Genomic DNA, 10,466 nt, shown 5'->3' on the forward strand with positions numbered 1-10,466 from the left:
GTAGCTAGTAATTGAGTATAAAACATCCAAGAACGATACTTTAATAGCACGGAACAATAAAAAAATATAGATATGTTGGAGATGTATCATCTGTCTTATCGTTCCAGTCACCAACTTACATGTACCCATACTTTCATATTGTTGTACTTTGGGTCATATGCAATAACACTATATAGTACAAAAAGGTGAGTGAAAGGGGCGCATCGCACCCGCCACCAGCTTTCGCTCAGGCGACGCCACAGGGTGGCGCCCCAACCATTAGTTATACTTCATTTTGTTGTACACACTGTTTGTTTTCGTCCACTCTCTACTCCATTTTACCCCAAGGTAGTCGCGTGAAGTGACAAGCATTTGGAGAGCACACAATAACACATTTGAGGAGAAAGAACGAGGAATTTTCGGAGAAGAGCCATCATTTGTGTTAGAAAATCGGGAATATATAGATATTGGGGAAGTAAAAAGAGCACGTAGTAAAAACTGAAACAGGAGGAAGGAAAGGAATCGATGGGAGAGAAAATTTCTTGGATCGATCGATGGGGTTAGGAGGAGGGAACAAGGACACACAAACTCCCATTGAACACGTGATTTTTTTGCGGGGTTTTCTCCACCGATTTTTACAGGGATATAAAAAATCGGCGGAACGTGGGGGCGGGGGGTGTAGGGGGAGATGTTACGGAGTCATGAGCAAACGAACGAACGACGTACATACTCCCCCTTTAGGAGTAGAGATTTCGGTCTATTAGTCCAATCAAAACGCCCTAGGTATTTTGGTTGCCCTCAAGAGCCGAAACACCATTTTCCTAAGAATTCCCGAGCACAACATCTTTTTTTTCCTGGCAGGATAGAAGCACCTGACTTGATCCTTTCAAGAGGGCATGTCCTATTTGCCGCTTGCTGCGACAATTGTCCGCGTATCGCACAAATACGAGCCGAGCAACTCCGGCCTATTTAGTAGGTTTTGTTCCCTGGTTTTTCCGGTTTCCGGAACCCTCTAGAAGGTTATGGCCCAGTTTTTTTTCCATCAGTTTTCCCTTTTTATGAAGAAAAATCAGAAAAATGTTTGAAAATTTCATTTTTGTTGTGACAAGTTCGAAAATTTCATAAGAAGTTCGGTTCTGTAAATTGCATCAAGCCCACCCAAGCAGTAAAACCCGGGCCGACGGTCCAGCCTCCGTTCCGTAGCAGAAGAAATGGAGCGTCGTCTCGTCGCCGCTACCCGCTAGATCTCCGTTGAAACCCACCGCACTCCCAGATCCACCCACCCGACCCCATGGCGGATCTCGCCGCCGCGCCGCCGCCGCGCGCGCCCGCCCCGCCGCAGCCGGCGGCGGCCAAGGACCTCTTCGGGGAGACGATCGAGGCGCACCCGCCGTGGTTCCGGCCGGAGGCCTTCCTGCGCGCGGGCTTCGACCCGGACGCCTACGTCGCCGAGCTGCGCTCCTACGTGCCTCTCGAGAGCCTCGCCGCCGAGCTGCGCTCCCACCTCGCCGCCCTCCGCGCCGAGCTCGTCGGCCTCATCAACCGCGACTACGCCGACTTCGTCGGCCTCAGCGCCCGCCTCAAGGGCGTCGACGCCGCCGCCGCCCGCATGCGCGCCCCGCTCGCCGACCTCAGGGACAAGGTCGCCGCCTTCCGCGCCGCCGCCTCCGCCGCGCTCGCCGCCCTCCGCGCAGGGCTCGAGCAGCGCGCCGCGGCGACCCAGGCGCGCGAGCTCCTCGAGCTGCTGCTAGACACCTCCCACGTTGTCTCCAAGGTTTCCGATCTCCGACCCGCTCCCGCTTTGAACAGACTCCAATGTGGCTAATTCGCCCCTCTGTACCTCAGTTTATACCACTGGTGGTGGATCCGGCTGCATAACTAGTAGGCTACAGATGCATCATCTCATTCACCTCACTGCAGTTTCAGCACCTAGTAGTATAAATGATCACATGTCCTTGCATACTTATCATCGGAATTGTGACATATCATGATGCTAGAATAAATGATAGTATGTCATTGCATACTCATCCAATTTTGCAACAATATCATAATGCTAGTATAAATGATCATATATTCATATGTCATTGCGTACTTATCATCAGAACACATTGTAATGCTGAGATTTTTTTTCTTGGCTATAAAAAAAATCTCTGCCATTGAACCGTTGACCATCAAGAGGGTTTCTATCAAGCTGGCCACTGAAGCAAGTCTGATAGTACATGTTTGCCAATTTGTACCAGCCATTGTTTCATTTTTAGGTAGAGATTTTGCCCATTGTGTCTGAAATCTAAATGCCAATGTAGCTAGTTCATTAACACTGCTGGGTCTGACCGCATAAATAAATTACTGACTAAAATTTCACACTTAGTATAAACGGTCACATGCCTCTGCATACTTATCAAAATTTGTGGCGTATCATGATGCTGCGGTTTCCTTCCAATGGAATAACTCCTCTGCCTTGTCATCCGTTGACCCTCCAGAATTATTTCATCAAAGCAAGTTTGATATGTGTTTACCAAATTGCTTTAGCTCATGTCGCGTTGTTTATGAAACCTAATGGTTTGTTTTGTTCATTCAGGTTGAGAAACTGATCAAGGAATTACCAACAGCACCATCTGATTCATCAGATATTGAAGATCGTTCAGTTGATAAGGGCTACCCTGGCAATGATACTACGTCACCAAATGTGGAGGCAGGGACAGATGTCAGAGAAACACAAAGCATTCTGTTAGAAAGAATCGCAAGCGAGATGAACCGACTCAAATTTTACATCAGCCACGCACAGGTTTGTGCCAACAGATACTACTGGTCCTTGCTTCCTTGGGCATCTCTAGCTTCTAATATATAGTAGAATTTTTCTATAGTTTATACAAGTTGTCGAACAGAACCCTAGGAAAATTACAACGTAAAATGGTTACAGATAGTTCACACGAAAATATTTGGTATGTGTGTCACCATTGAAAGGGCAGTGTACATTGTCATCATAATATGTGTAATGACGTCTTAATAAAGTACGAGAAATAGCCAGTTGTATTTCATGGCCATGATTAAGTTCATTCACTTCTTGAAGTTTGTGCTAGAACCTTATCTCAAACTGCCAAAGTACCAACCCAATTTTGTATTGGTAGCACTAATTTTATATCTAACTGGATACATCATATACATTTTAATGCAACATATATATGATTCTTATTCTGTTACATTATGGCAGTACAGAACCTTCCTTTTATTGAGAACATGGAGAAGAGGGTCCAAGGTGCTACAAAACTACTTGATGGTAGCTTGGAGCGTTGCTTTGTGGTTGGTCTAGAACATCGGGACGCAAAAGTAATATACAACTGCTTGCGCGCTTATGCTGCCATTGACAACACATCTTCAGCTGAAGAGCTTTTCCGTACAACAGTGGTCTCCCCATTGATTCAGAAAATTGTCCCTCAAAACTATGCAAAAGCTGTTTCTGGGGTATCTTCTGATGACCTGGAGGATGACTATGAGCAGATAATGCAATGTGTAGAAAAAGATTGCAAATTTATTTTGGAAATATCTTCATCAGGTAGCTGTAAATTCTGTTACTTCATATTCTGATGAAGCCTAAATGCTGCATATAGACTTAGATAGATAACATCTTATCGATTTTTGTTTCATTTGCAGCAAACTCTGGACTTCATATTTTTGATTTTCTGGCCAATTCAATACTCAAGGAAGTCCATTCTGCAATCATGAAGGGAAAGCCTGGGGCCTGTTCTCCTGGAAAACCTAAAGAGTTCCTGAGAAACTACAAAGCGAGCTTAAAGTTTCTTGACTTTCTTGAAGGTATGCTTAATTATTCTGGCACAAAGTGGTTTGTTTTCTGTGATTTGGTCTGCTAAGTCTACTACAATACTATGCTTGCCTGCAAAGCCTGCTATTGTATGTTTTTGATTGTGTGTGTGTAATGACAATTAAATTGGTGAAAGGGAAGAAGGTCGTTGCTCAGCTGAGCAAGTAATGTCTCTAGCACCTTGATACGTAATCAAGTGCTAGAATCAGCTAGCGATGGTGTTGGCATTGAAGTTTGCATTGTATCCTATTACTTGTTGTGTTACAGAGAGTTGCAGAGCACAACACATCTCCATTTCTAAGTTCTATGAGGATGATGCTTACAATGATTTGAACTCAGGGTTGACCTATTATTTTTTCTGTAGGCTACTGTCCTTCCAAGTCTGCTATAACAAAGTTCCGCTCTGAGCCTGCTTACACAGATTTCATGCGACTGTGGCATGTTAGTGTCTACTTTTCACTGAGGTAAGCATAAATATCTCTGTTAGTGTTATACACACACTTCAGAACTATGTTTCTGACTTCATTTCTACTGGTTCAACTACACAAGATTCCAGGAAATTGCTGGTGGTCTTGATGGTGCTCTTACAGCCACAATTAGCCCTGTCGGAGTGAATGAGAACCAAATGAAGCAGAAGACATTATTGTTGAAGCAAAGTATTAAGCTATTAGAAAGCTTGCAGTCCTGCTGGAGTGATGATGTTCTTGTTTTCTCTCACTCTGATAAATTCCTCCGATTGTCCTTGCAGCTTATTTCAAGGTATAACTATCACAAATGGTATTTTTTTTAACTTGCTTTTCATGATTTATCATCCGGAGGCTGACCTTTTATTTTCCTCCATGTCCTTGCACAATAAGGTATACAACATGGCTTTCTTCTGGTCTGGCTGCACGTAATGCTTCTGATGGGAGCTCGAGTTCTCCTGCAGATTCTGAGTGGGCACTCTCTGTACCTGTGGAGGATTTCATATATGTATGTCACATCTACAGAATTATTTGAAGTCTTACCATGTCATTTAAGTGACCAAGACCTAGCACTTCTTCTCAATACTGAGTGTTATCATCTTAGCTGTGTACACCATGTGTTACTCTTTTGAGTGTATGCTTTCGTTTCAAGTTAGTGGTTTTACTGGTTTATGAAATTAAGTTGACAATAAGGTAATTAGTTAACTCCATGCTAAACATTTAGTGCTCAAAGTCAGTGTGAAGTTGACTGGCTGACTACTTGTACTTTAGTTTTACCAGCATCATACATGGTGGGGTTCATATTGACAACTACGAGGCAATAAAAGGGCAAGGTGCAGCCTTCCTGTTGTCCTGGCCCGTCCTTCTGTAGTCGTTGTTACATTCTGAATATGCTATAAAACAATGTTGAGCAGACCACGTAGCAGTTTATAGGCTTGACAGATTTTTTTTCTTTGGATTAAAGTGTTACGATAATTTGATGTGCAGGTAATGCATGATGTAAATGCTGTAATTGGCGAGCTTTCAGAATCAGGCGACTTTGTGGGACGTGTGAATCAATTGCTAGCATCGTGCCCCATTGAAGTACTTACCCTTGTGAAACAAAGTATATTGCAAGCTGTTGAGCCTTTGAAGGAGTTGTTGCCTAGCATAATGGATGTCATGATTGGGGTCATAGTGAAAAGGTCTAATGAGGTGAGTGAACCGATGCCAACAGGAGGGCAATACTATCATCATACTCATACATACCTTGTGCTGAATATAGAAGCTAATGTTTGCATTTGTAAATAATTTTATTCAATGGAACATTTAAGACTGTTCCTATTGTTCTCTAATTGTAACTACATTCTTTCTGAAATGATTGTAGGATCTGAAACACCTGAAGGGAATAACAGCCACGTATAGGATGACCAATAAACTTCCCGTGAGGCATTCTCCGTATGTATCTGGGATTTTGCATCCACTTAAGGTGAATGAACTTCCATGTTTGGTTTTCTGTTTCTGTTCAACTGACAGCATTTTATTAGCTTAAAATTTCTGAGTTTATTGCTCTCTTCTGAGCAAGGTCATATTACATTTACTAGTTTTATGGTCTGCATTTGAGTTATGGTCATATGCCTATTTTGTGTGCTGTAATTTATTGGCCCCGTTTCAACTTCTGTAACAGATTCATGTGCTATTTTCATTTTATGCTATTTCATTATGAGCTTTCCTTTGCGTTCTTAGGTGTTTCTTGAAGGAGATCGTGTGCACTATTTATCAGAAGATGATAAAACTAAGCTGCGCCGTGGTTCGACAGACAAGATCACGGCAACTTATTATGACATGGTATCCGAAGTAGTCAATGTGGTAAGTATAAGGATTGCCCGCCTGCCTTTGAAATTTCAGTTCTACCTTTCTACCTATGAGTTACTCAGGTTGCATCTTTTCAATATGAAGGCAAGGAAAACTGAATCTTCGTTGCAAAGACTGCGCCAAGGACAACAGAAACGAATAGGAGGTAGTACTGATGCCTCAGATAACATCATATCTGACACCGACAAGATCTGCATGCAGCTATTCCTTGATATTCAGGTCTGCTAACTGTCTTTGTACGCTCATTCTCATAAATCATATAGATCCATCTTTCATCAACTGTTTTTTTTTGGGGGGTGTGGCATTCCCCCTTTTGGTTCTTTCTATGTACAATATTCTTTCCCTTACCAGTTTCTTCAAACCTGAACTCCGTTTTCTGCATGCGACACTTGCAACATTGGCAATCTCTGCTACACTACACACAGAAATGCTTCTATTTAGTAGAACAGAGAACATAGCAGACAAAGTGTCGAGGCAGCTTATGTGATTAAACATGTTTAGAAAGTACATGTGTATCAGACGTGCATTGCGCTGCTGCTGACACATCGTTTCACATGCATTGTTTTGCAGGAATATGCGCGGAACCTTCGCACCCTGGGAATAGACGCGAGAGAAATCGAATCCTACAGATCTCTCTGGCAGTGCGTCGCCCCTAAAGACAAGCAAGATAGCATCCAGTTTTGATGTAAAACATACTGTCAGTACATAGAACATGTTGCCTATAGGTCCTTGGGATTGCGTAGATATGTCTGGTGTTGTTCATTAGTTTGGAGATTTATATGTAGTAGAGCGCTGGACCTTTGATCGCTGTCATTGTTTGAATTTACTAGTCTGTCACCTCCAGAATCCAGATTTTACAACGATATATTCGAAACGTGTATCATACATTTTCTCTCTGATGAATAACTATATGAATTTCACCGGACAATCTGCTCAGCTGTTGTAAGATCAGAATATCAACTACTGTCTGTAAATGCAAGGCCTTTTGATTCTTTTTCACGGCCTTTACTAAGGTTGGCTTGTGACAAGTTTTACAAATCGCCCTTATTTCCCAACCTGCTTCCCCTTGAATCCAGCAATGAGACAATTGTTGCAAAATTCAGGAAACCAACCACTGATTACAAATGCTCAAAAAAAAATGCTGAATCACAGCCTTGCGAATAATTCATGCTCCGACACATGTCTCGCTATAACATAACATCTCAACAAAATAACAACAGATTTGGCTACTCATTTCACAAAGATACAATCGCCACAGGTATGTTACAGGCAGGGTGGGTGTCACTTCTTGAACCAGCTGAAGCATGAGCAGCCCTGAAAAAGAAGCAGACACACACGTACCGTCTATTAGATGCGATTTATCGACACTATCACATTTTCAATGAACCGAACACGGCTGAGATATTGCTACCATAAGCAAGTACTCTACCAGAGGTCCAGAAGTAACATTGCTGGGCTGGTACTTAATATTTTTGCAACTATTCTGCTCAGGAACTGTAGATTGTAGTATTGGAGATGAAGCAAGCAATTATCTTAGGTATCTAGGTGCACTATCTTGCTTCTGAATGGCCAAATGCTTGAAGCGGTGAAAACTAGTTCCACAAGCAAAACATGAGAATCTTTACTCCACATGTATGACAGCATTTGTGGTGAAAGTGAAACCAACATCAACAAAAGCATGGTGGAACTGCTGAGCTTGTATTCAATATTTTGCAACAATTATTCTAAGGAACTGTAGATTGTACCGCTGAAAGTAACTAGTGCTTGGCCAATTTTCAGTTATTGTGGAGTGGAACTAAGCATGGCGGTATGATCTCTAAAAGCAGTGGAGATGGAAGCAATCGGTTATCTTAGGTACCTAGCTATACTAGGTGCACCATCTTGATTCTCAATGGCCAATGCTGCTGATATGAAAGCGGCGAGAACTAGTTCCACAAGCAAAACAGGGAATCTTTACTCCACATGCATGATAATAATTTTGGTGAAACCAGCTGCAGTACACAAGATTAAAGCGGACTCACCGAAGATTCATATCTGTCCCCTTGGTTGTAGCGGTCCTTATATGCATGGCTGGTGCCGACAGTATCCGCGCCGGACTGCTTCTCCTCCCTCACCTTCTCAAATATGTCAGTGAAACCTTCACCAGTCGAAGGGTCTTTCTCATCCCAGTCTCCAAACTTCGGCACAGCTGATCCTCTCTCGGGCTGCACGTGCAAAAATCACACACCAGCACTTCAGAAAGTACGCGTACCAGCAGTAATACTTACAATGCAATTACATTCTGCTTAATATTTTTTTTCATTCATAGTCAGTACACAAAGAAGAAATGGTTTTCATTTGACTGAGGCTCACAGAAGCATCCAGGACCTTACCGTTTCATCGCCGCGGCCGGTTGGCCTCATCTTGGACCTTCCAGGCGTGGTGGGAGCAGAACCCCTGCGATCCGCAACAGGAGATGAAACCCCACCTTTGTTTGCAAGCCTTGCCTGCTGCCGAGGATGGATGGGTGACCTCTCATTGCTCGCTTTCCTCGCAGCGCCTTCGTAGTTGCTCTGGTCACCATATCTATGGTTGGGCGACTCGGCATGCGTTTTCCGGGCAGCGGGCTCGTGCCGACGGAGGTCGTCTTCTCGGGTGGCACGCCTTTCGTCCCTGTTCTTGCGCAGCCCCGGCTCGGACCCCGGCCTCAAGGGGGAGGCCTTGACCGACGGCGGGTCGTTCGGGGGTGCCTGTGCAGCGCCTTGGTTGCGATCGTTCTGGTTGACGGGCCTTCCTGGAGATTTGCGGGCGTTTTCGAAGTACTGCGTGTAGCCTTGGCCCTCGTCCTCCCAGTTCCCAAATTTAGGAACCCCTTGATGCTGCTGCTGGTAAGGTTGAAGGAGGAAGCAGCTTGTTAGTACTATAAATTAACATGTGATGAGCAGATTAAATTAAGAGGCGTAATTTTTTAGGCAATGCACTTGGCATACTAAATGAACTCTAGAGACCAAAAACACAACTGGACAAAGAGATAAGATAATGGTTCAGAGCATACAGAATACTGAACCTTGTAATCTACTCTGAACACAAGATTATGATAAGATAATGGAGTACAATACAAGATGTTGCCACTTGAGCATGTTTTGTTTCATATAAGTATAACACACACACACACACACACACACACACACACACGCATGAATAAGATGTAGAGGGGTGTTCCATTTGACTAATCATCACTAAAATAAGCATTGCTATTTGACCTCGCCTGCTAGCATATTATCTGTTATAGTGCCAACTGCAGTTTTGCTCAACCAAACATATTTTCATCAAATCAAGTAGTACTGACAACAAAAACAAGGGTTGCCACCAACTACTCTTGTACCACCGGATACGCAACAAAATCACATTTCTGGATGCATAAAACAAAAGTCTAGATCTTGGTTGCCATTTCGGTGAAAATGAAGAATCGGCACATTAATTCCATGGAGAACAAACTGATTCCATGGAGGCGCAGGGCAATCTGTGTCCCCACCAGCCAGGCAATCCAGCAAGCAGAATACGACTGACTAGTTGGTCAAATCTAGCACTGGGGAAGAAAAGGAATGGCATATCTGCAATCCGAAGGCGATTCCTTCCAAGAAGAAATCCCACATGGCCCAAGAAGAGGAAGAATCTTCCCTTGCTCGCCTCCCACGGCACCGGTCAACCCACGGATCCAAGCAAGCACGGCCACCCCCACCCCCACCACACCTCGGAGACGGCGGCGGCGAGCCGGCCAACCAACCAACCAACCAATGGAGCGAGGATGGGGACTTACGGCCATTTCCGCCGGAGAAGGGCGTCGGCGCGCTCGCCCCTGCCGGCCTCCTGGATGGCTGGATGGATGGGATTCAGAGAAGGAGCGACCGCCGCGTCATTCAACGGGATGAGGAGGAAATCGGGCCGGCCAATAGGAAGGCGGCAGCAGGGCGAGGGGGTAGGAGGAGGAGGAGGACCGGACTAGCGAGACTAGGCGAGGGAGAAAAGGTAGTAGCTGGGAGAGGAGAGGAGATGAGGGGGAGAAGAGTCGTGGTTGGTTGACCATTATGGCGTCCGATTCTTCTTCTCCTTCTTCTTCTTGCTGTCGGTGCTGCTGCTTCCTGTCGCTCGCCTGCTTCCCCGGACCGGCTTCTCCGCCGCGCGCCGCTGCCGGATGCGGTGGAGAGTGGAGGCTGTGGTGGTGGTGGTGGTGGCTCCGTTGTGATTGATGATCTCTGTTCCTGCTACTACCTATGGCCTTAATAATAATACTCTCTCTCTCTCTCTCGCCTGCTGTGGTGTGGTGTGGTGGAGCCTGGAGGGAGAGGGAGTAGAGTCTCCATCATCAA

At 44.7% G+C, this 10,466-nt stretch overlaps 2 protein-coding genes across 6 annotated transcripts; one reads left to right on the forward strand and one right to left on the reverse strand.

The window, feature by feature from the left end:
• The first annotated feature begins 1,238 nt into the window (after nucleotides 1-1,238).
• LOC119312845 (conserved oligomeric Golgi complex subunit 2-like) lies at nucleotides 1,239-7,000 on the forward strand. The gene is made up of 12 exons (XM_037588615.1): nucleotides 1,239-1,753; nucleotides 2,558-2,764; nucleotides 3,196-3,532; nucleotides 3,631-3,792; nucleotides 4,164-4,263; nucleotides 4,349-4,558; nucleotides 4,657-4,771; nucleotides 5,251-5,457; nucleotides 5,630-5,731; nucleotides 5,989-6,111; nucleotides 6,202-6,336; nucleotides 6,688-7,000. The coding sequence occupies exons 1-12, from the start codon at nucleotides 1,271-1,273 to the stop codon at nucleotides 6,799-6,801; spliced, it is 2,295 nt and encodes a 764-aa protein (XP_037444512.1). The 5' UTR covers nucleotides 1,239-1,270; the 3' UTR covers nucleotides 6,802-7,000.
• A 215-nt stretch (nucleotides 7,001-7,215) lies between these two features.
• On the reverse strand, nucleotides 7,216-10,466 carry LOC119312846 (RPM1-interacting protein 4-like). 5 transcript variants are annotated; one of them, XM_037588620.1, is made up of 4 exons: nucleotides 10,181-10,466; nucleotides 8,490-8,975; nucleotides 8,139-8,321; nucleotides 7,216-7,431 (listed from the first exon to the last, which is right to left on the reverse strand). In XM_037588620.1, the coding sequence occupies exons 1-4, from the start codon at nucleotides 10,181-10,183 to the stop codon at nucleotides 7,399-7,401; spliced, it is 705 nt and encodes a 234-aa protein (XP_037444517.1). In that variant the 5' UTR covers nucleotides 10,184-10,466; the 3' UTR covers nucleotides 7,216-7,398. The 5 variants fall into 5 exon arrangements, with proteins under 5 accessions (XP_037444517.1, XP_037444516.1, XP_037444514.1 ...); XM_037588619.1 differs by having other exon boundaries at nucleotides 8,490-8,978; XM_037588617.1 differs by having other exon boundaries at nucleotides 8,490-8,981.

Source organism: Triticum dicoccoides, chromosome 5B (genome assembly GCF_002162155.2).
Source record: "Triticum dicoccoides isolate Atlit2015 ecotype Zavitan chromosome 5B, WEW_v2.0, whole genome shotgun sequence".
Lineage (NCBI taxonomy): Eukaryota > Viridiplantae > Streptophyta > Magnoliopsida > Poales > Poaceae > Triticum > Triticum dicoccoides.